Source organism: Protomyctophum bolini, assembly GCF_963924005.1.
Source record: "Protomyctophum bolini genome assembly, chromosome: 6".
Taxonomy (NCBI): Eukaryota; Metazoa; Chordata; class Actinopteri; order Myctophiformes; family Myctophidae; genus Protomyctophum; species Protomyctophum bolini.
In genome coordinates, this window is record NC_137867.1 from 40,987,808 (window position 1) to 41,014,210 (window position 26,403).

Below are 26,403 nucleotides of genomic sequence, written 5' to 3' on the forward strand. Positions count from 1 at the left end.
TTGGGACACCCTTGGCAAAGGGTTTTCTCTTTCAAAAGGAAAGGAAAGCAGATAACTGTTCCACAAAGACACAATATTAAGCCTGTGAGCTCACACTTGTTTCCCGAGTATATAGCCTTACTATATATTGAGGTCAAAATCTAGATCGCTGAGATTACGAGTAACCAAAAGTTATGGATACAAAGGGCTCCCCCCATTTCCCGAAATAGGCGAGCAGTGCTTATTTGGACACCTCACTGCGACACAACCTCATCTAGAAGCATATAAGTAATAACTATCCTACATTACATGCCTGTTAGAAACCAACAGTTAAAATGTCTTTGTGTAACATCTGTCCGCCATGACCTAATGTAAATAGTAGCCTAAATACATACATAAGATGATCAGCTGTTGTAGATATTTTTTTTGTTGATTTTGTGTTTGCATTGCATGTACATTTTAATAATGTTTTGACAGCTATCTGGCAAAACCTCACGTAGGCTAGTGCTAATCCAGCCTGACAGCGCGTCACTGGTTCGAATCCCAATCCTGTATTTGGCCCAGTTTTCCTTAGCTTCCCTGTTAAAAGGGGTGTAACTGATATGATCATTGATTTGTTAAATAGCTCTATATTTTGGATTCTGTAATCATTACTATTTCAGTCGGGACAACTCATGAATGGATGAAATGTATATTTATTGAGTATAAAATGAGCAATATATATTATGGTTTGGCGATGAATTGGATCTGCTTTATAGGTACTCTGATCAAGCGCACCCGTACCTAAACGGCAGATCCAAAACGACAGGTGGTAGCTGGGGTGGAGGAGGGTGAGCAGCAGAAGTTTAAGCAGACAGCAGCGCAGTAGCACAAAGCAAGCGAGCATGATGAGCAGTGCAAACTTCCAGTTTAAATAGCCGGTATGAAGATGGAATGAGTGTGTGATTGGATGAAGTTAATCATGTGAATGAGAACGTGATGCTGAGGTGGCCCAACTGCACTGAGTTTCCTGACTGAACTTGCTTTGGGCATGTCTGTGACAGGTGCGACGCTCATATGCGTGTTCATACAGGATAAATACGTGAAATTGGATGTGATGAAATAAAAACAAACTCTCTCCTGATAAAATTGGTGAACACACAACAAAGATGCAAACGTACTACTAGCCTATCTATCAGAATATAGAGCTTTAAACTTTTTAACCAAACGCTTGTTCTAACCAAAAATATCACTAATACAACACCTTTAAGTATTTGTATCTAATGGTGTTCATTTCTGTCTTGAGCCCAAGTTGTGTATTTGACTTTTTTACTTGACAAGATGCTCGATCCTTTCTCTGTGTTTTTTACTTTCCTGCTGATGCTGCACAAGAATTAATCAATAAATAAATGAAGGGACTGTACATTAAATTATGACTCCAGCTCTTTACCATGGCACACTGTCGGGGTGTAATATACTTAGAACTTAGAACTGTAGCAGCCATTCATCAAAAGAAGACAGAAAGGGGTGGGGGTATAAGCAGGGGTGGGGTGTATTGTTGCCACCATCCACCCTTTCATATCAAGATCCATTTATTCTGCATTTGAGCCACGGTGGACCACCATTTGAGATTTAGCAGCCTCTCAGACCCAAAACTATAAGAATATTTTGTTATCGTTGGATACTATTTTACAATTCCATATGCTGACGCTGTGTTGATGTTGGTACCATAACAGGCAAACGATCAAAATAACAATTCTACTTGTAAATGAAGTATGAACAAATGAAGTATGAACAATAATGTAACTCTTGAGCGTAACATCTGTCCACCATGACCGAAGTAATGTAAATAGTTTGTGTTTGCATTGCATGTAAATTCATCTAGCTGGAGACCACCTGGAACCCCCTCAATGACCACTGGTGGTCCCCGGACCACTGGTTGAGAACCACTGTCCATAGACGCATTTGTTGTCGTCTAGAGGCAGGACCAGTAGTAAGCGAGCAAGCCACCCAGCTGTGTGTCAGTTACTTACAAGCAACACTCAGACACTGACTGAACATACATGTCACGGGAGTCGATCGGGACATAAACAGCCTTGCATCCCCATTAAGCCACAAGTGGACTTATTTCGATATTTTTTTCTTCATAATTCGTGTAATATTTACACGATCTATCTACAGAATGACAACACACAATTGTGCAGTTTCCAGCATCGCTTATATGGCTTACGGCGGACGTACTGGCTGACGGTTGAAGTGAATGGACACCATCAACGAGTGATAAGACTGTTGCTATTCACTAAAAAAAAATCGCCATAAGGTATATGAACGTTTTCTTGATGCGATCCCTGCTTGATATGCTGCTATACATTGATATTCCAATAAAACAACACACATTATGTTTTGCCATTGAGGAATATGTCTCCCATGTGTCCTCCCAGAAAGAGCTCGAGCTGTTACTTTTATATACGGTAGTACTATAGCGGTTGTGTGTGTGTGTGTGTGTGTGTGTGTGTGTGTGTGTGTTTATATAGGCCTCACGCCATGCCTCGGTCTGTAGTCACGCTGTGAGCCGGGGAACGAGAGGCCTATCGCCAGAGAGAGGACTTTTCTGTCAGAGCAGAGCGGACGTGCGAAAGGCTCGATACTAGCGTGAAAGGTAAAACAAACCCAACTTGATTTCACGATTGTTGTTGTTTACTCGTATTTGTTGATGTGTTTGCTTCAAATCAGACCCACGAATCCGTGACCGAAGGTGAAAAAAAAAGCCTGTTGATGATGAATGAATGAGGTCACTTTAGTTTATACCTCCCAGAGGGGCAGATGTTTAGATGTTTTCTAATTAATTGAAAATGGTGGACCCTGTTGTAAAATAAGCGTCAGGCTTAATGCACGGTTCGTCCACAAACAGTTTTTTCATTGACCTGTGCTTTCGTTTGAAATGTAGGCTATCCATTATGCATACTGTAAAAAAAATAGAACTTCCGATCAATCAATACAGCAAAGTCAGCAACATATATAAACAAAAAAAGACATTGCAAGGCTAGGCAATTTTATGAATATGCCACCTTTCATACACAAAGGTAATTCAAAGTGCTTTACAGAATAAAAACAAATAATGCACTTGAACAGAGAATATAGCTACAATTAAAATAAGATAAAGGAGCATATAAATACAGTCCCACCTTTTGATAAAATAAATAATAGAAAGTGACAGCACAGTTAAAAGCCCAGGCAAACACTCCTTGGGCTAAAAACGACATTAGACGTCATGACAAATGTGATGAGGTCAGCACAGTTTGGGCACATTTGGGCAAGTGGCTATGGCTGTTTTTTAGCCCAGGAAGTGTATTTTGTGCAAAACTAATGCTTGGAATGGATTCAGAATCATGGAAACCCTCTAGTTTGACATGCTACTTAAAGGAAAGTTTGACATTTTTGAAATGTTTGCCTGCCATAGGATGTTAATGGTAGGGTCACAAGAAACCCCTATAGGCCTAATTTTATTTGCTCAATTCTAACAGCCGGTCAGCAAGTGGATTCATGAATGTATGTATATAGACAATATTCTAGGCAAATAAAAAGACTCAAATTTCCCACCCGTCCATCTTGGCTGCCGGACTACAATGTTAAATGTTTTTTAAAAACTGCTATGGTTGGGGATATGGATATAATGTAACTGTAGTTGGTCTGGAAATGTATACATTGCCTTGGAGACCACAGGTGTTTTTGTTGTTCTGAAATGCATGGCTCCACCATCACCACTGGTGCATTATTTTGCTGTCAACAGTCTGTCGCCTCGCCTGCATGCTTTAATGAGCGTTATTTTGTGTGACAGGCAGGCTCTCGGAGACATGCACCCACCACCACCAAACAGGAAGGACTATGTAGCAGTCACCTTCGCTGAGCCAGCCAGCCCTAATAATTACAACAATGGCAAGCAGTGGAGGAGGCAGTCGTGCTGGAGGGTACGGAAACCTTAAGTAAAGCTTTTAGCCCGAGAGGACGAGTTTACAAATGTCTAATAAATCATGACCGTTTTCAGAAAAACCCTATGTTTCTATATGTCAGTGGTTCTCAAACTATCTCATGTCAAGGACCCCCAGAATTATATATGTAATTGGCCCCCGGGCCCCAATCTCAAGATATGGTATTCCAGGGACCCCCCGCCCCCAGAAGCAAATATTTGAGTTAAAAACGTTCGCTCTGAAAGAATATTATATTCAAAGATTTGCACCACATTTTCATGATTTTTCTAAAATAGCAGATCTACAAGCTACAAGCTTGTAGATAAGTATAACATAATGCTTAAAACACCTGCAGGGGTTCCGTCCAGAATGTGTTAAATGATAGGCTTAATTATTTAACCCATTCTGAACGGGAACCCATTTTGGTGTCAGCATCATGCTATGCTTTAGCTATTGAAAAATAGCAGATCTACAAGCTCATAGCGCGCCACCGAGTGGCGCGCTACGAGCTTGTAGGTCTGCTATTTTTGAAAAATCGAAGAGCGACTGACATTTTTAGAATCTGATCTCAGGTCAGAATGGGTTCATCAGACCAGTGTGTGTCCAGTGGAAACCTTGTATGAATCTGATCTCAGGTCAGAATGGGTTAAGCCTATTGTAAAAAAAACAGTGCCTAATTATTTGTGGTCATGTTTCCTCCTCCTATACACACTGACACAACCTGATAGACCTGCTGCTAGAAGATGACACTGACTGGCAGACAGCAGCTCGCATGACCCACTGTTCGCACTACGGTGTTTGTTGCATACTAGTACAATCATGCCATGAATTGTTTTGAGTGTTGTCATGCTTGGATCACTGAAACTAGTGGTGTGCTGACGATGAGCTTGTTTGTTTGCTTGATTGAATTGTTCCCGCCCATTCTGGGCGGGAACCCCTTTTGGTGTTTTACCCCTTCAGGCCGGGAACCCATTTTAGGGTTCTGTGCAGTATTCATTTAAAAAAATAAATGACGCTGCTATATAAATATTTGAAGTTTTTCAGAAAACCTAGGTCAGGATTTAGAGGCGTTTAGAATCGGACTCAGGCCTAAATGATGATAGGACAGGTAGTAATACAGTACAGTCAAAGGTTAGTTAAGCTGCTCTTCTATATTGGAGCAAAACTAGGAAGTTGGGAACCTTTTATTGTGTCTTTAACTTTTCTTGAATCAGGCAGAAAGCTGATACAGATATTGCTATATCGATATGGGCAGTTCAATGGTGTCATAATTCTCCAGTCCATTCACACTGTAAAGTGATATGGTACAACATTGTGTATGACTATCAATGGCTTTTCACAACCCGGCAGTGTGGGAAAAGGCTTTAATTACAAATCGGAATTATGTCGTTCCGTTTGTTGCTTTCCGATTGTTTGCATATATAGCTGAGCTGAGTGGACAGTGAGATATTTCTTTGATTGTTTAAGAATTTATTTAAATTTTTAGTTTATGTCTTGCAAAACATACAACTGCATGCACAATTGCACACATGAGATCAGATGTACTTCATTATCAGCTGCATAACGTGAATAAAATAATCAACCAGACAAACCGGAACACAGCCTAATAAAGACCACGGCCTGCACAGACAGGACCACATGCATTGAGGGAGAAAGTTCTTGACTGCAAGCCAGGGCCCCATCTTGTGCCACCCCTTATCCCTAAATGTATTTACCATTTTTTACTATTTTGAAAAACCTTTTTAAAATAGTTCAACTATAGCTGATCGATGCCGGCACGTTGTGAGCTTGCAGTAGGGGTTCACGCAGGGGTGGAAGCTCGGCTATTTAAACTATTTTAAAAGGTTTTTCAAAAATGTGTAAAGAAGTTTATAGGGGTAAGGTAAGATCTAGCAGTATACATGTATTGCTATACAGTAACTACTGTAAGAGTTAATGGTGTATTAGTAAGTAGATCATGTGCACCCCGAGCATCAAATTGAACACTGTGCTATAGCTGCAATAATTGTCTGTGGAGAAAATATGAAAAACATTTGAAAGGAGTGTATTGGTTACCATGTTGACTTCACCGCAGGTGACAAAATGACTTAAAGGGAGCTCCTTCATTTAGAAAGATGCATTAATGGTGCTATGTTACAGTGTGCAATACATTTGAATAAGCACTTTTTAAAGCAAGAAACTGGGAAGACTGTTGTGTGGAACGCTGTTGATTTAGTAGAATGTGTTGTTGTTGTTGTTGTTGTTGTTGTTGCCTATGCTATGCTGATGCATTGTCTGAAGGAAGCCCAGCTAAAATAAGTTTTACTCTCATGTACCTAACACAAACTTGATGTGTCGTAACCCTTAGGACCACTTCACCACTTTTCTTCTTCATATAATAGGTCCTCACTAATAATCATGATAAAATGGCACAGTTTTTCTACTCAGTCTGTGTCTCATAAGAGGGCTGTGGGCAGTTCAGAAACCTGTCCACCAGTGACATCATTGTTAGGCAGATATATTTTTTAAACACTTTGACGTTGCAACTTGTCAGGACTAGAAAGCCTGCAGTTTCTATTAGCTTGCATTCCCCATCGATGATGTCACTGGTGGAAGCGTTTCTGAACTGCCCACAGCCCTCCTATGAAACACAGACTTGAGTAGAAAAAAAGTTTTTAGTGAGGACCTATTATATGAATATAGGTTGAAAAGTGGTGAAGTGGTCCTTTAATTAGGGTTGGGATGATATGGAAATGACATGTCACGATAATTGTGGCAAAAAATATTGTGATTAATGATATTATTGTGATAATCAAAATAGGATTAAAACTTAAAAGGGACACTTTTGTTAACCACTTGAACCCACAGCAAGCATCCCTATTCTATGCCCCCGGTTGACTGCTTGTTTGTTACTGTGTGACTTCAGAAATGGAAGCAGCTGTCGAGGTTGCAGCGCAGCCTCATCCTGTTCACGGTGGTTCTCCTGTTGATCTGTGGGGTTTCTTCCCATGCCAATGTCACCGAATACCTCCGAGGTAAGGCAGCCGGTCAGTGAGTCCAGACTGGACCCAATGTCAATCACTCGGCTTGTGACACAAATTACTAAGCGAAAGTCCTGCGAATCACAATGTAAACATAAGGCAGTGGGGCAACAATGTTTCAAACATCCCGTTAGCGCGCCACTCGGTGGCGCGCTATGAGCTTGTAGATCTGCTATTTTTCAATAGCTAAAGCATAACATAATGCTAACACCAAAAGGGGTTGCCGCCCAAAATCGGTTAAGACAAGTGTCAACAGTGCCAGACAGGTTTGAGCGGCGCGGCTTACATATAAAGTCATATAAAGTAGTTTGTGCTGCGCCGACGCGACGAACCCGAGGCGAATATTTAAATTCAAGTCTGAACGCACCTTTAGAAGCATCTCAGCCTTTCAAACACCGTTCTATCCTGCTGAATGTCTATTCAGGCTATAGTGGGGGACAACTGGACAAAGATGGAGGTGGAGGAAATGACCCCGGCCCGAGGCCTGCTATACCCGGTGCATTACCTGAGCTTGAGAAAGACCAAGGCCCGCCTCCCGAGAAAGAAGCCCCACCTCCATTGCTCGAGGTTCCTTCAGATGTTGATACGGTATGTTCCTTATTCCAATCTTAAACCACATAGGCTCTAATTCACAATTATTTCAATATATTATTTGGAAAAACGACTAACACATTGACATGCCTAAAACAGGGACACCGAGTTAAAAGTGGTTCAAATGCCAGGCAACTTGCACTTTTGTAATCTAATCTGGCCTTCTCGTAGAAACCGAAGAGATTGCCCCACAAGCGAGGGCCGCCTGCGCTGCAGAATCGCCTGCAGAAGAAAGGCAACGCCTCCGAAACTCTGGAGGAGGCCAAGGGAGCAGCCGAGGGAAAGAAAGATGGGGAGGGAGGTGGAGAGATCAGGTGAGAGATACATTTCACAGTATTCCCTAAAGACCAGCACAGTACCTTTTTTTTTTTGTCCACAGCTCTAAAGGCTCAAAACCTGTCGCGATGCGTTGCGTCGTGCATTTATATATATTTTTATTCCCGAGGTCTAAACATTTTTGAGGGGCGCTAGCCCCTTCTATGCCCAGCTTTGTCTGTTAAAGTCTAACTCATGTTGATTAGGTGATGTAATGGTAATGTAAAACAAACGGTGCCGACACAAACATTAAATGCCATTAACACATTTTGTACATAATACGTCCTGAAACGTCATAAGGATTGGAACCGAGAGGTGCCTTAGACGTCTGTGGACGTCCTAGCGACGTCCAAACGACGTGGGGCGAGATGATAATATTCAGAATTATTCCCTTTTTTTTTTTTTGGCATTTCGCTTTTCGCTTGCCGTATGCTAACGCTCTGTGCAAATATTAGCTTGTCATTGACTCCCATGTTAGCGCGGCGGAAAGAATGACTCGTATCTCCTGATCCAGGGCGCTCTCCGTGGTGATGAATGGATCGATATGCTGGCGCTGCGTTTCTGCTCCTCATCCGTCTCTCCCGCAAAATATGAACTCTTTTTGAAGCGTATATAAATATATTAAGATGATCGGAGATTTTGAGGTCACTTTGTCAGTCAACTTTTTTAAGAACGTATTTCCGGTTCATGGCTTTCAAAATAGAAGCGATCACTACTCTGGCGATTACTCTGGCGCAAGCAGCGCCTTTATTTTGATGCAGTTCCGGTACTAAATGTGTTAACAATAAAGAGACAACATGATGTAATGAGGGACAATATGACGTACATTTTATAAAACAAACAATAAACCTCGCCCCTCAAAAAGTGAAGACGCCAAAAGTGATTGGCCAGAATGACATTTGTGATGATTTGATTGGCTGAGCACAGAATGTGATGTATGATGATAAGAGCGCCCCTCACTTCACACGAGTGTGATGTTTCTTTTTTTTAAACTCAAGACTTGGGTCTTGAGTTGGCCAGACTTGGTCTACCGGCCAAGGTGCCTAAACCGCTGAGCCACGGCCCAGGCCACAGAGCGAACATTTTTAACTCAAATCTTTGTTTCTGGGACGGGGTCCCTGGAACAACATTTTCAGATGGGGGTCGACGGCCAAATCCATATATTTTTGGAGGTCCTTGACATGAAAATGTTTGAGAACCACTGACATAGAAACATAGGGTTTTTCAGAAAACTGTCGGGGTTTAGAAGGCATCGTTCTCAGGGTCTAAATGGGTTAAATAGCGTGGAACATTTCAGGGGTTATGCAGTCAAACTGTTTTAACCGAGGAAGTGTCCTCCTGGCTTGTGTGCAGTTGGCGTGGAGCAGTGATTGAAGCTGAACAGGCCTCCGAAGGCACCAAGGATGGAGAGAAGAACGGAGAGGAACCGCCGGCCGATCCACCTGCCGATCCACAACGCAAACCACCCACCGCGGCGTCAGGTATCGCTTCTCCTCCTCTACTGTGCTGTGACCAGTGTTGTTTTTGGCAGCACATTTTGATTTTCCATTTTAATGGATGGAAGTCAATGGGGTTCTAATCGGGCTGAAATCGTGTCTAAATTTGGAGTCATACTGTACTGTACGTCAAACGTATGTCCATATTGGAGCCGAACCGTTCCATCTCAAGATCCACATGATTCGATATGTTTTTTATGTCACAGACATGGAGCACAATTATATACTGTATCTAATTTGACTCCTTCCTGTAACAAAAAGAAAGGAAACTAAACAAAACAAAACAAATGAGTGAATCGCTCTGTAGACCAGGGTAAGACTGTAATTGTGTGTGTGCCTGTCAGTGTTGTTTTTGTCAGCAAAATTAGATTTTAGTTTTAGTCATAGTCAATAGTTTTCATTTACTTTTAGTCACATTTTAGTCACCTGGAATGTTTTAGTGTTAGTCTAGTTTTAGTCGACTAAATGTCATAAGATTTTAGTCGACTAAATCTACAGTTCATTTAGTCAACTAAAATGTGTTTTGGCGGGCCTTGATGCCGTCGTAATGACAGATTTTACACTTTGCGACGCTTTGCTTGTAGATCTACTATTTTCAGCATGCAACCAAGTGTAAAATTACTTCTAGTGGATCTCTTGTCCACTAGTCCCTTCCTAACATTTTAGTCTAGTTTTTATTTGTTGACGAAATTGTCAGTATATTTAGTCTTAGTTTTAGTCATAGCTTAGTTTTCATTCAGTTTCCGTTTAGGTTCTGTCAGTGGAAAAAGGTAGTCGATGAAAGTCTTAGTTTCAGTCAACGGAATCAACTGTGTGTGTGTCTGTGTGTGTCTGTGTTTGACTGTGTGTGCGTGCGTGCGTTGTAGAAGTCAGTAGGCTCGAGGCGGTGCGGGAAGCTTTCAGACATGCATGGAAAGGCTACAAAGACTTTGCCTGGGGCCACGATGAGCTGAGGCCCGTCTCCAAGTCGTTCGGGGAGTGGTTTGGTCTGGGCTTGACACTCATCGATGCCCTGGACACCATGTGGATCCTCGGCTTGAAACAAGGTGCACTATATTCAACCTTTTCCTTCAATGGATGGATGCTTGACTGTGTTGATTTGTTTTCGGCTGTGGAAAATTATAGTGTATATTGAAAAAGTCAATTTTTTACTGAAAGAAATGTTGTCTCTAGCCCATTGAGACCTGAGTCGAGGTTCTACAAAATGTCTTCCCCCATCCGGAAATATGTAGTTCCAAAAACGTTTGCTGTGAAATAATCTATATTCAAAGATTTGCACACATTTTCATGAGTTAAAAAAATAAAAAAGCAGATCTACAAGCTGGTATCGCGGCACTCGATGCGGCACTTTGAACTTGTAGATCTGCTATTTTTCAATAACTACAGTTTAAAATAATGGTTAAAGTGATTAAAAGGTTAGGTGACACAGATGCGTTCCAGGTCTTAATGGGCCAGCTATGCCGTAGTTTGTAAATATCAGAAGTTGGCCCTTTTCCTTTTTTTGCTGACAATTTCCCTGTAGCTAAACCACTCGAATCATTTTGGTATTTGTGACGTATTCAATCAGAGTTTGAGGAAGCAAAGACATGGGTGTCCACAGAGCTGTCCTTCAACAAGAATGTGGACGTGAACCTGTTTGAGAGCACCATACGTATCCTGGGAGGCCTGTTGAGCACCTACCATCTGACGGGAGATGTCATGTTCCTGGACAAGGCGGTGAGTCACACATGCAGACACGGAATTAAAATATGAATGCACGCACGCACACGCACATACACGATGAGATCAAAACACATGAGCAAGCACACACAGACATGACACAACACAATCATCACATTTGTGTACATTGTACATGCATGCACAGTCTTATCTCCCTCCCCCTTTCTCAGAGAGAGACAGGGAGGTTGTCCTTTCTCAGAGAGAGACGGGGAGGTTGTGTCAACTCTTATCTCCCTCCCCCTTTCTCAGAGAGAGACAGGGAGGTTGTGTCAACTTGTGCGATGATGTCAGACCAGAACTCCCTCCGAGAGAGAGAGAGAGAGAGAGAGAGAGAGTGAGCTCAGTGTGAGGCGGAGAGAGATTATTTCACCCACGCAATAACTCTCTAATGCTGGACACCGAAACCTGAACGCGCTGATTGAATGTAAACGGACGCACAGTCACATACGCATGCACACACTTGCGGTTGTTTCTGCTGAGACTTTAGCTGCAACACCCCTTCTGCATCTGCCACTCAATGCGTCTGTTTTCTTCATGTATTTATTAGGGCTGACCCGATCACGTGTTTTTGCTCCTGATCCAATTCCGATCATTTGATTTTGAGTATCTGCTGAATACCGATTTTTCCCGATTAGATATTTATATTTTCATAGAACACTTACGCATCACAATGGTGTATAATATCCAAAATCACAGACAACATCCAGTCTCCAGAAATATGGATATATGTGACTGCCATTTTGAATTTTCGTTTTGTCAAAGCAGGGAATCATAGCTTCAAATTGACATTGGTTGTTCAGTTTGACCCACCAGTTTTGGAGATATGGCTTATAGAGTAATGTCTTGCAGAGAAACAGCGAGTTGAGAAAACTGGCTTGAAAGGTTCACTTCTGTGGTCTCTAGCATTACACCTAGCTATATGTTTAAGCATTTATTTCTTATTTACATGTCACTTATTTCAGACATGCTCTAGTATGTGAAGAGTCTGCCTGTGCTATTAGCTGGAGTTTGCGCGAAGGCAGGCTCTCAGTCAAATCTGGTCACATATGATTATTAGGGATGTCCCGATCGCGTTTTCTTTGTGTGCTCCCGATCCGATTCCCGATCACGTGATCGCATCCTGACAACCCTAGTTTATATTTGTCCACTGCCCCAATCCTGTTGCTCTATATACGCTTCATTCGTCAAAATGGCTCTTCTCTTCTCTCTCTGTCCAACAGAAAGACATCGGCTCGCGGTTGATGCCGGCGTTCAAAACGCCGTCCAAGATCCCCTACTCGGACGTGAACATCGGGAAGGGCACGGCCCACCCTCCCCGCTGGACCTCCGACAGCACGGTGGCCGAGGTCACCAGCATCCAGCTGGAGTTCCGAGAGCTCAGCCGACTCACGCAGGACCCTCAGTACCAGGCCAGAAAAACAACACTCTTCTTGTCTTATTGCTTAATCCATTCTGGGCACCGGGAACCCCCTCTTGTTGTTTTTTTTAATCTTCTTTAAAAGAGCTTAACTCACTGGTCAGGTCCTTTTTAAAGTATCTTATTTCTTTGGGGGCCTTCTGGAGTAAGCCACCTGTTGCTCCCTCATTTGACCCGCGTGTCTTTCTTCGTCCATTTCGTTGATTTCCGTGGTTATTTCCCGTATATTTCTCACTGTATGACTCCTTGTTTGTCTCCTCTCGTTCATTCCAAAAGGAAATTTGCAATTAAAACATTTAAATTCGATTTTAGAGAGGTTTATGTATTTTACCGGAGGGAGCTGAAAACTCAGGCAGCCATGTGCTGCTACTCCCCCTCTTGTTGTTTTAAAGCATTATGTTATACTTTAGCTATTGAAAAGATGGCAGACCTACAAGCTCGTAGCGTGGCACTCGGAGCTTGTAGATCTGCTATTTGTTTTGAAAAGTCGTGAAAATGTGGAGCAAATCTTTGAATATTATATTCTTTCACGGTGAACGTTTTTAACTCAAATCTTTGCTTCTGAGGGGTCGCTCCCTGGGAACAACATCATTTCACCTGGGGGGGGGGGTCGGCTGCCAATTACATACAGTTCTGGGGGTCCTTGACATGAAAATGTTTGAGAACGACTGACATAGAAACATGGGGTTTTTCCGGAAACTGTCAGGATTTAGAAGACATCGGGTCTAAATGGGTTAATTAATATTGGCGGTAATCAATAAAAGTCAACGTCTGTCTTCTCTCTCTCTCTCCTACAGGCGGCGGTGGAGGAGGTCTCGAATCAGGTCCACAAGTTGGACGCCAAGTTGGACGGTCTGGTTCCTATGTTCATCAACACCAACAGTGGGCAGTTCACTCATCAGGGCATGTACACGCTGGGCGCCAGGGCCGACAGCTACTACGAATACCTGCTCAAGCAGTGGATCCAGGGAGGCAAGAAAGAGAGCCAGTGAGTAAGGTTCTTACTTTGGTTTGCTGAAACGTTCATGTGCCTAGAATGCTCCTCTTCTCTTTATCGGCTTCCCTTCTCCAACCCTCCCTGTTTGTTTTTCCACGTTTTCAACTTCCTCCGTGAATGCTGCCACAGTACTGGCAGTCTGACTCTTAATACTTAGGGTTCCATAGTCCATCTGGAACACACAGTCTGACTCTTAATACTTAGGGTTCCATAGTCCATCTGGAACACACAGTCTGACTCTTAATACTTAGGGTTCCATAGTCCATCTGGAACACACAGTCTGACTCTTAATACTTAGGGTTCCATAGTCCATCTGGAACACACAGTCTGACTCTTAATACTTAGGGTTCCATAGTCCATCTGGAACACACAGTCTGACTCTTAATACTTAGGGTTCCATAGTCCATCTGGAACACACAGTCTGACTCTTAATACTTAGGGTTCCATAGTCAATCTGGAACACACAGTCTGACTCTTAATACTTAGGGTTCCATAGTCAATCTGGAACACACAGTCTGACTCTTAATACTTAGGGTTCCATAGTCAATCTGGAACACACAGTCTGACTCTTAATACTTAGGGTTCCATAGTCAATCTGGAACACACAGTCTGACTCTTAATACTTAGGGTTCCATAGTCAATCTGGAACACACAGTCTGACTCCTAATACTTAGGGTTCCATAGTCAATCTGGAACACACAGTCTGACTCTTAACACATAGACTGCTACAGGTTCTAGCGGACCCTGGCTTACTGGTGCTGAAGGCTTAACATGGGCTTTTTGAACTTTTTGGGGGGCCCACAGCGAGGGGCCTCTTATAGCGAGAATCACAATCGCATAAATAAAAAGAAAGCCCAACTTGTCCACTTCAATTTAAAAAAAAATTATGATTCTACCATCTTCCATTCTGGAGATATTGACCTTTTTCTAACACCTGCTTTTGCCTGCACGCTGCTTGTGAAAAAAAACAACAGAGATATGGAGGCCTGAAGTTGACAGACATTTCAGTTCAGTTTTTTTAGTTCAAAAGACCGATATAAAATTGAGCACAAATAATATCCTATACAAACCATATACCGAATGAAAGCCCTGAATGTCTACTTTTAGGAGGAAAACAGTACACATTGTACACATATACAGTTTGTCACTAATTGGCTATTGAATGCAGCTTGCGCCCACCAGAGAACTTTAGAGAAGGCATGGACCCGAAGAACTATTATTCACAAAATAAGGCCTATAGCGACATGTACATACTATATACCGTATGAAACAGTAGACTCTCTGCTTTCATAAGAAAAATACCACCCAGAAAAATCACACCCCTGTGAAGTGAGCAGTGCAATTGCACTGCTCACTTCACAGGGGTGTGATTTTTATTATTATTACAGTATTAGTATTTTTCTTATGAAAGCAGAGAGTCGACTGTTTCATACGGTATATAGTATGTACATGTCGCTATAGGCCTTATTTTGTGAATAATAGTTATTCAGGCCCATGCCATCTCTAAAGTTCTCTGAAAAAGATAATTTTAGAGAGCATGGACCTAACAACTAAATATTCACAAAATAAGGCCTATAGCGACATGTACATACTATATACCGTATGAAACAGAATACTCTCTGCTTTCATAAGAAAAATACTAATACTGTAATAATAATAGAAATCACACCCCAGTGAAGTGAGCAGTGCAATGTTGCACTGCTCACTTCACAACATTGCACTGCTCACTTCACAGGGGTGTGATTTTTATTATTACGAGTAAGACGCGCGAACGCGGAAGGCGAACGCAGATCGTAAATTGCAATAACAATTAGAATAAATTACAGACATGATCTGCAGGGTGTCATAGTTAGTGCTTGGACCACGCCAGCTCCATATATGGTCACAAAAGACGCCATCACACTCATGTCACCATGACTCAGCCATAACCATATAAGGAGTCCCCAAAGCAGGACCACGCCATCACACTCATGTCACCATGACTCACAAATCACTCAGCTCCATATATGGGCACAAAAGGGCCAGGTCCACATATACAGACAGACAGACAGACAGACAGACAGACGTGATCTGCTAGGTCTCATAGTAAGTGCTCATTGCATTCGCAATTACAGTATTAGTTTTTTTCTTATGAAAGCAGAGAGTCTTGATGCACATTATCTGATCATAAAACGGACTTGGAAACTTTCTTCAATCGTAGCCCCATATGTGCCCTCTCCCTACGCTCATTGAACTCATTCTGTGATTCGAGCTACAAACAATCGCAGTAACGGGGGGGGGGGGGGGGGCAACTAGGCTTTGAGGAAATGATCTTGCATAATCAACATTATTGTCGATTGTCGTGTGCCGCTCCAAACATGTCCAGACATACCACTAACCTCATCGATCCAGTCTCGCGTATCTATAAGGTGAGACGCGAGACTGGATCGGATTGTGTCTGGACATGTTTGGGAAAAAAAACAAGAAAAACAACGAGATGGATGCGGCAGCAGCAGAAGCAGCACGTCAACGTATTTGGAAGAAAAAAAACGAGAAAGCACCACCTGTCGTTGCAAGACAAACACCCGTATGTTGCTGATAGACAGATAATAATCGATCCGATTTTGTCCTGCCGTTCATTTTATCACATTAGGTGCAGGGCAGGCTGCTCGACGGTGAGTTTATAATAGCCTGTTGTAACGAGAAAGGGGGATGGATTGGATGGTTGGATGCGAGCAGCGCAGCAGCGCAGCAGCAGCAGCAGTACGGCTTGCGATCAGCGACCAACGTATCATGGCGGGCCCTCGATAATGATGTGCAATCTGTCCATGACTAACTCCACATGTGTCTGGCAAACGTTACGTTATGAAATCAAATGCCGATCGTTGCAGGTTTATATACGGGCAGAGAGCAAATCGCGTTGTATCTTGTTCCGAGAATGAGAGCGCAAGCCTTGCAGTTGAAAGCAGTGGGGACTCGGGAGTGGGGGGGGAACTGCCAATGCGATCCAAGAGGAAGAGACCCCCCCCCCCACCATTCTCCCTCGGGAGAAACCATGTAGAAACAGGAGGGGAGGGGGAATCGAGTGTATTCACACAAACAAGAGCATTGTCCCATCCATTTTAGATCCCCTGACATCTGCGTTGGTCTATGCCGGACGGCCGTATCCATTACGTCGTACGTCCTCGCATAGACCAACCAATAGGCGGTGCCAGACGCTTCTCAGACCAACACCTCTTTTCAGCAGGGGGGGGTTTTAACTCTTTTTAGAGCCGATCGGTGTTACATTATGAGTTGTCCGGGCGCAAATATAGTTGAACTATAGTAATCAATAAAAAAACGTTTTTTGGACCATAAAACGTATAAAAACGTTATGCGCTTCTTGCGCTTGGCTATAATAAAACGTTTAAAAACGCTTTCAGCATTCTATGAGTTAATACTTAGGGTTCCATAGTCCATCTGGAACACACAGTCTGACTCTTAATACTTAGGGTTCCATAGTCCATCTGGAACACACAGTCTGACTCTTAATACTTAGGGTTCCATAGTCAATCTGGAACACACAGTCTGACTCTTAATACTTAGGGTTCCATAGTCCATCTGGAACACACAGTCTGACTCTTAATACTTAGGGTTCCATAGTCCATCTGGAACACACAGTCTGACTCTTAATACTTAGGGTTCCATAGTCAATCTGGAACACACAGTCTGACTCTTAATACTTAGGGTTCCATAGTCCATCTGGAACACACAGTCTGACTCTTAATACTTAGGGTTCCATAGTCCTTCTGGAACACACAGTCTGACTCTTAATACTTAGGGTTCCATAGTCCATCTGGAACACACAGTCTGACTCTTAATACTTAGGGTTCCATAGTCCATCTGGAACACACAGTCTGACTCTTAATACTTAGGGTTCCATAGTCCATCTGGAACACACAGTCTGACTCTTAATACTTAGGGTTCCATAGTCAATCTGGAACACACAGTCTGACTCTTAATACTTAGGGTTCCATAGTCCATCTGGAACACACAGTCTGACTCTTAATACTTAGGGTTCCATAGTCCATCTGGAACACACAGTCTGACTCTTAATACTTAGGGTTCCATAGTCCATCTGGAACACACAGTCTGACTCTTAATACTTGGTGTTCCATAGTCCATCTGGAACACACAGTCTGACTCTTAATACTTAGGGTTCCATAGTCCATCTGGAACACACAGTCTGACTCTTAATACTTAGGGTTCCATAGTCCATCTGGAACACACAGTCTGACTCTTAATACTTAGGGTTCCATAGTCAATCTGGAACACACAGTCTGACTCTTAATACTTAGGGTTCCATAGTCCATCTGGAACACACAGTCTGACTCTTAATACTTAGGGTTCCATAGTCCATCTGGAACACACAGTCTGACTCTTAATACTTAGGGTTCCATAGTCCATCTGGAACACACAGTCTGACTCTTAATACTTAGGGTTCCATAGTCCATCTGGAACACAGTCTGACTCTTAATACTTAGGGTTCCATAGTCCATCTGGAACACACAGTCTGACTCTTAATACTTAGGGTTCCATAGTCCATCTGGAACACACAGTCTGACTCTTAATACTTAGGGTTCCATAGTCCATCTGGAACACACAGTCTGACTCTTAATACTTAGGGTTCCATAGTCCATCTGGAACACACAGTCTGACTCTTAATACTTAGGGTTCCATAGTCAATCTGGAACACACAGTCTGACTGTTAATACTTAGGGTTCCATAGTCCATCTGGAACACACAGTCTGACTCTTAATACTTAGGGTTCCATAGTCAATCTGGAACACACAGTCTGACTCTTAATACTTAGGGTTCCATAGTCCATCTGGAACACACAGTCTGACTCTTAATACTTAGGGTTCCATAGTCAATCTGGAACACGCAGTCTGACTCTTAATACTTAGGGTTCCATAGTCCATCTGGAACACACAGTCTGACTCTTAATACTTAGGGTTCCATAGTCCGTCTGGAACACACAGTCTGACTCTTAATACTTAGGGTTCCATAGTCAATCTGGAACACACAGTCTGACTCTTAATACTTAGGGTTCCATAGTCCATCTGGAACACACAGTCTGACTCTTAATACTTAGGGTTCCATAGTCCATCTGGAACACACAGTCTGACTCTTAATACTTAGGGTTCCATAGTCAATCTGGAACACACAGTCTGACTCTTAATACTTAGGGTTCCATAGTCCATCTGGAACACACAGTCTGACTCTTAATACTTAGGGTTCCATAGTCCATCTGGAACACACAGTCTGACTCTTAATACTTAGGGTTCCATAGTCAATCTGGAACACACAGTCTGACTCTTAATACTTAGGGTTCCATAGTCCATCTGGAACACACAGTCTGACTCTTAATACTTAGGGTTCCATAGTCCATCTGGAACACACAGTCTGACTCTTAATACTTAGGGTTCCATAGTCCATCTGGAACACACAGTCTGACTCTTAATACTTAGGGTTCCATAGTCCATCTGGAACACACAGTCTGACTCTTAATACTTAGGGTTCCATAGTCCATCTGGAACACACAGTCTGACTCTTAATACTTAGGGTTCCATAGTCAATCTGGAACACACAGTCTGACTCTTAATACTTAGGGTTCCATAGTCCATCTGGAACACACAGTCTGACTCTTAATACTTAGGGTTCCATAGTCCATCTGGAACACACAGTCTGACTCTTAATACTTAGGGTTCCATAGTCAATCTGGAACACACAGTCTGACTCTTAATACTTGGGGATCCATAGTCCATCTGGAACACACAGTCTGACTCTTAATACTTAGGGTTCCATAGTCCATCTGGAACACACAGTCTGACTCTTAATACTTAGGTTTCCATAGTCAATCTGGAACACACAGTCTGACTCTTAATACTTAGGGTTCCATAGTCAATCTGGAACACACAGTCTGACTCTTAATACTTAGGGTTCCATAGTCAATCTGGAACACAGTCTGACTCTTAATACTTAGGGTTCCATAGTCCATCTGGAACACACAGTCTGACTCTTAATACTTAGGGTTCCATAGTCCATCTGGAACACACAGTCTGACTCTTAATACTTAGGGTTCCATAGTCCATCTGGAACACACAGTCTGACTCTTAATACTTAGGGTTCCATAGTCAATCTGGAACACACAGTCTGACTCTTAATACTTAGGGTTCCATAGTCCATCTGGAACACACAGTCTGACTCTTAATACTTAGGGTTCCATAGTCCATCTGGAACACACAGTCTGACTCTTAATACTTAGGGTTCCATAGTCAATCTGGAACACACAGTCTGACTCTTAATACTTGGGGATCCATAGTCCATCTGGAACACACAGTCTGACTCTTAATACTTAGGGTTCCATAGTCCATCTGGAACACACAGTCTGACTCTTAATACTTAGGTTTCCATAGTCAATCTGGAACACACAGTCTGACTCTTAATACTTAGGGTTCCATAGTCAATCTGGAACACACAGTCTGACTCTTAATACTTAGGGTTCCATAGTCCATCTGGAACACACAGTCTGACTCTTAATACTTAGGGTTCCATAGTCCATCTGGAACACACAGTCTGACTCTTAATACTTAGGGTTCCATAGTCCATCTGGAACACAGTCTGACTCTTAATACTTAGGGTTCCATAGTCCATCTGGAACACACAGTCTGACTCTTAATACTTAGGGTTCCATAGTCCATCTGGAACACACAGTCTGACTCTTAATACTTAGGGTTCCATAGTCCATCTGGAACACACAGTCTGACTCTTAATACTTAGGGTTCCATAGTCCATCTGGAACACACAGTCTGACTCTTAATACTTAGGGTTCCATAGTCAATCTGGAACACACAGTCTGACTGTTAATACTTAGGGTTCCATAGTCCATCTGGAACACACAGTCTGACTCTTAATACTTAGGGTTCCATAGTCAATCTGGAACACACAGTCTGACTCTTAATACTTAGGGTTCCATAGTCCATCTGGAACACACAGTCTGACTCTTAATACTTAGGGTTCCATAGTCAATCTGGAACACGCAGTCTGACTCTTAATACTTAGGGTTCCATAGTCCATCTGGAACACACAGTCTGACTCTTAATACTTAGGGTTCCATAGTCCGTCTGGAACACACAGTCTGACTCTTAATATTTAGGGTTCCATAGTCAATCTGGGACACACAGTCTGACTCTTAATACTTAGGGTTCCATAGTCAATCTGGAACACACAGTCTGACTCTTAATACTTAGGGTTCCATAGTCCATCTGGAACACACAGTCTGACTCTTAATACTTAGGGTTCCATAGTCCATCTGGAACACACAGTCTGACTCTTAATACTTAGGGTTCCATAGTCAATCTGGAACACACAGTCTGACTCTTAATACTTAGGGTTCCATAGTCCATCTGGAACACACAGTCTGACTCTTAATACTTAGGGTTCCATAGTCCATCTGGAACACACAGTCTGACTCTTAATACTTAGGGTTCCATAGTCAATCTGGAACACACAGTCTGACTCTTAATACTTAGGGTTCCATAGTCCATCTGGAACACACAGTCTGACTCTTAATACTTAGGGTTCCATAGTCCATCTGGAACACACAGTCTGACTCTTAATACTTAGGGTTCCATAGTCAATCTGGAACACACAGTCTGACTCTTAATACTTAGGGTTCCATAGTCCATCTGGAACACACAGTCTGACTCTTAATACTTAGGGTTCCATAGTCCATCTGGAACACACAGTCTGACTCTTAATACTTAGGGTTCCATAGTCCATCTGGAACACACAGTCTGACTCTTAATACTTAGGGTTCCATAGTCAATCTGGAACACACAGTCTGACTGTTAATACTTAGGGTTCCATAGTCCATCTGGAACACACAGTCTGACTCTTAATACTTAGGGTTCCATAGTCAATCTGGAACACACAGTCTGACTCTTAATACTTAGGGTTCCATAGTCCATCTGGAACACACAGTCTGACTCTTAATACTTAGGGTTCCATAGTCAATCTGGAACACGCAGTCTGACTCTTAATACTTAGGGTTCCATAGTCCATCTGGAACACACAGTCTGACTCTTAATACTTAGGGTTCCATAGTCCGTCTGGAACACACAGTCTGACTCTTAATACTTAGGGTTCCATAGTCAATCTGGAACACACAGTCTGACTCTTAATACTTAGGGTTCCATAGTCCATCTGGAACACACAGTCTGACTCTTAATACTTAGGGTTCCATAGTCCATCTGGAACACACAGTCTGACTCTTAATACTTAGGGTTCCATAGTCAATCTGGAACACACAGTCTGACTCTTAATACTTAGGGTTCCATAGTCCATCTGGAACACACAGTCTGACTCTTAATACTTAGGGTTCCATAGTCCATCTGGAACACACAGTCTGACTCTTAATACTTAGGGTTCCATAGTCCATCTGGAACACACAGTCTGACTCTTAATACTTAGGGTTCCATAGTCCATCTGGAACACACAGTCTGACTCTTAATACTTAGGGTTCCATAGTCAATCTGGAACACAGTCTGACTCTTAATACTTAGGGTTCCATAGTCCATCTGGAACACACAGTCTGACTCTTAATACTTAGGGTTCCATAGTCTTAATACTTAGGGTTCCATAGTCCATCTGGAACACACAGTCTGACTCTTAATACTTAGGGTTCCATAGTCAATCTGGAACACAGTCTGACTCTTAATACTTAGGGTTCCATAGTCCATCTGGAACACACAGTCTGACTCTTAATACTTAGGGTTCCATAGTCCATCTGGAACACACAGTCTGACTCTTAATACTTAGGGTTCCATAGTCAATCTGGAACACACAGTCTGACTCTTAATACTTGGGGTTCCATAGTCCATCTGGAACACACAGTCTGACTCTTAATACTTAGGGTTCCATAGTCCATCTGGAACACACAGTCTGACTCTTAATACTTAGGTTTCCATAGTCAATCTGGAACACACAGTCTGACTCTTAATACTTAGGGTTCCATAGTCAATCTGGAACACACAGTCTGACTCTTAATACTTAGGGTTCCATAGTCCATCTGGAACACACAGTCTGACTCTTAATACTTAGGGTTCCATAGTCCATCTGGAACACACAGTCTGACTCTTAATACTTAGGGTTCCATAGTCCATCTGGAACACAGTCTGACTCTTAATACTTAGGGTTCCATAGTCCATCTGGAACACACAGTCTGACTCTTAATACTTAGGGTTCCATAGTCCATCTGGAACACACAGTCTGACTCTTAATACTTAGGGTTCCATAGTCCATCTGGAACACACAGTCTGACTCTTAATACTTAGGGTTCCATAGTCCATCTGGAACACACAGTCTGACTCTTAATACTTAGGGTTCCATAGTCAATCTGGAACACACAGTCTGACTGTTAATACTTAGGGTTCCATAGTCCATCTGGAACACACAGTCTGACTCTTAATACTTAGGGTTCCATAGTCAATCTGGAACACACAGTCTGACTCTTAATACTTAGGGTTCCATAGTCCATCTGGAACACACAGTCTGACTCTTAATACTTAGGGTTCCATAGTCAATCTGGAACACGCAGTCTGACTCTTAATACTTAGGGTTCCATAGTCCATCTGGAACACACAGTCTGACTCTTAATACTTAGGGTTCCATAGTCCGTCTGGAACACACAGTCTGACTCTTAATATTTAGGGTTCCATAGTCAATCTGGGACACACAGTCTGACTCTTAATACTTAGGGTTCCATAGTCAATCTGGAACACACAGTCTGACTCTTAATACTTAGGGTTCCATAGTCCATCTGGAACACACAGTCTGACTCTTAATACTTAGGGTTCCATAGTCCATCTGGAACACACAGTCTGACTCTTAATACTTAGGGTTCCATAGTCAATCTGGAACACACAGTCTGACTCTTAATACTTAGGGTTCCATAGTCCATCTGGAACACACAGTCTGACTCTTAATACTTAGGGTTCCATAGTCCATCTGGAACACACAGTCTGACTCTTAATACTTAGGGTTCCATAGTCAATCTGGAACACACAGTCTGACTCTTAATACTTAGGGTTCCATAGTCCATCTGGAACACACAGTCTGACTCTTAATACTTAGGGTTCCATAGTCCATCTGGAACACACAGTCTGACTCTTAATACTTAGGGTTCCATAGTCAATCTGGAACACACAGTCTGACTCTTAATACTTAGGGTTCCATAGTCCATCTGGAACACACAGTCTGACTCATAATACTTAGGGTTCCATAGTCCATCTGGAACACACAGTCTGACTCTTAATACTTAGGGTTCCATAGTCAATCTGGAACACACAGTCTGACTCTTAATACTTAGGGTTCCATAGTCCATCTGGAACACACAGTCTGACTCTTAATACTTAGGGTTCCATAGTCCATCTGGAACACACAGTCTGACTCTTAATACTTAGGGTTCCATAGTCAATCTGGAACACACAGTCTGACTCTTAATACTTAGGGTTCCATAGTCCATCTGGAACACACAGTCTGACTCTTAATACTTAGGGTTCCATAGTCCATCTGGAACACACAGTCTGACTCTTAATACTTAGGGTTCCATAGTCAATCTGGAACACACAGTCTGACTCTTAATACTTAGGGTTCCATAGTCCATCTGGAACACACAGTCTGACTCTTAATACTTAGGGTTCCATAGTCAATCTGGAACACACAGTCTGACTCTTAATACTTAGGGTTCCATAGTCAATCTGGAACACACAGTCTGACTCTTAATACTTAGGGTTCCATAGTCCATCTGGAACACACAGTCTGACTCTTAATACTTAGGGTTCCATAGTCCATCTGGAACACACAGTCTGACTCTTAATACTTAGGGTTCCATAGTCCATCTGGAACACACAGTCTGACTCTTAATACTTAGGGTTCCATAGTCAATCTGGAACACAGTCTGACTCTTAATACTTAGGGTTCCATAGTCCATCTGGAACACACAGTCTGACTCTTAATACTTAGGGTTCCATAGTCTTAATACTTAGGGTTCCATAGTCCATCTGGAACACACAGTCTGACTCTTAATACTTAGGGTTCCATAGTCAATCTGGAACACACAGTCTGACTCTTAATACTTAGGGTTCCATAGTCCATCTGGAACACACAGTCTGACTCTTAATACTTAGGGTTCCATAGTCCATCTGGAACACACAGTCTGACTCTTAATACTTAGGGTTCCATAGTCAATCTGGAACACACAGTCTGACTCTTAATACTTGGGGTTCCATAGTCCATCTGGAACACACAGTCTGACTCTTAATACTTAGGGTTCCATAGTCCATCTGGAACACACAGTCTGACTCTTAATACTTAGGTTTCCATAGTCAATCTGGAACACACAGTCTGACTCTTAATACTTAGGGTTCCATAGTCAATCTGGAACACACAGTCTGACTCTTAATACTTAGGGTTCCATAGTCCATCTGGAACACACAGTCTGACTCTTAATACTTAGGGTTCCATAGTCCATCTGGAACACACAGTCTGACTCTTAATACTTAGGGTTCCATAGTCCATCTGGAACACAGTCTGACTCTTAATACTTAGGGTTCCATAGTCCATCTGGAACACACAGTCTGACTCTTAATACTTAGGGTTCCATAGTCCATCTGGAACACACAGTCTGACTCTTAATACTTAGGGTTCCATAGTCCATCTGGAACACACAGTCTGACTCTTAATACTTAGGGTTCCATAGTCCATCTGGAACACACAGTCTGACTCTTAATACTTAGGGTTCCATAGTCAATCTGGAACACACAGTCTGACTGTTAATACTTAGGGTTCCATAGTCCATCTGGAACACACAGTCTGACTCTTAATACTTAGGGTTCCATAGTCAATCTGGAACACACAGTCTGACTCTTAATACTTAGGGTTCCATAGTCCATCTGGAACACACAGTCTGACTCTTAATACTTAGGGTTCCATAGTCAATCTGGAACACGCAGTCTGACTCTTAATACTTAGGGTTCCATAGTCCATCTGGAACACACAGTCTGACTCTTAATACTTAGGGTTCCATAGTCCGTCTGGAACACACAGTCTGACTCTTAATATTTAGGGTTCCATAGTCAATCTGGGACACACAGTCTGACTCTTAATACTTAGGGTTCCATAGTCAATCTGGAACACACAGTCTGACTCTTAATACTTAGGGTTCCATAGTCCATCTGGAACACACAGTCTGACTCTTAATACTTAGGGTTCCATAGTCCATCTGGAACACACAGTCTGACTCTTAATACTTAGGGTTCCATAGTCAATCTGGAACACACAGTCTGACTCTTAATACTTAGGGTTCCATAGTCCATCTGGAACACACAGTCTGACTCTTAATACTTAGGGTTCCATAGTCCATCTGGAACACACAGTCTGACTCTTAATACTTAGGGTTCCATAGTCAATCTGGAACACACAGTCTGACTCTTAATACTTAGGGTTCCATAGTCCATCTGGAACACACAGTCTGACTCTTAATACTTAGGGTTCCATAGTCCATCTGGAACACACAGTCTGACTCTTAATACTTAGGGTTCCATAGTCAATCTGGAACACACAGTCTGACTCTTAATACTTAGGGTTCCATAGTCCATCTGGAACACACAGTCTGACTCATAATACTTAGGGTTCCATAGTCCATCTGGAACACACAGTCTGACTCTTAATACTTAGGGTTCCATAGTCAATCTGGAACACACAGTCTGACTCTTAATACTTAGGGTTCCATAGTCCATCTGGAACACACAGTCTGACTCTTAATACTTAGGGTTCCATAGTCCATCTGGAACACACAGTCTGACTCTTAATACTTAGGGTTCCATAGTCAATCTGGAAC

At 42.4% G+C, this 26,403-nt stretch overlaps 1 protein-coding gene across 3 annotated transcripts in view; it reads left to right on the forward strand.

The window, feature by feature from the left end:
• Window positions 1–2,007: 2,007 nt before the first annotated feature.
• Window positions 2,008–26,403, forward strand: part of LOC308317664 (endoplasmic reticulum mannosyl-oligosaccharide 1,2-alpha-mannosidase-like) — a 30,023-nt gene continuing 5,627 nt past the window's right edge. The window contains exons 1-11 of one of the 3 annotated variants that reach the window (XM_080766852.1): window positions 2,008–2,278; window positions 2,493–2,617; window positions 3,797–3,926; window positions 6,832–6,940; window positions 7,371–7,534; window positions 7,709–7,851; window positions 9,206–9,333; window positions 10,215–10,394; window positions 10,916–11,064; window positions 12,288–12,476; window positions 13,282–13,472. In XM_080766852.1, the coding sequence (XP_080622978.1) occupies window positions 3,813–3,926; window positions 6,832–6,940; window positions 7,371–7,534; window positions 7,709–7,851; window positions 9,206–9,333; window positions 10,215–10,394; window positions 10,916–11,064; window positions 12,288–12,476; window positions 13,282–13,472 (1,367 nt within the window). In that variant the 5' untranslated portion in view covers window positions 2,008–2,278; window positions 2,493–2,617; window positions 3,797–3,812. The remainder of the gene's footprint in view (window positions 2,279–2,492; window positions 2,618–3,796; window positions 3,927–6,831; window positions 6,941–7,370; window positions 7,535–7,708; window positions 7,852–9,205; window positions 9,334–10,214; window positions 10,395–10,915; window positions 11,065–12,287; window positions 12,477–13,281; window positions 13,473–26,403) is intronic. The other 2 variants (XM_080766854.1, XM_080766853.1) reach the window with 2 other exon arrangements.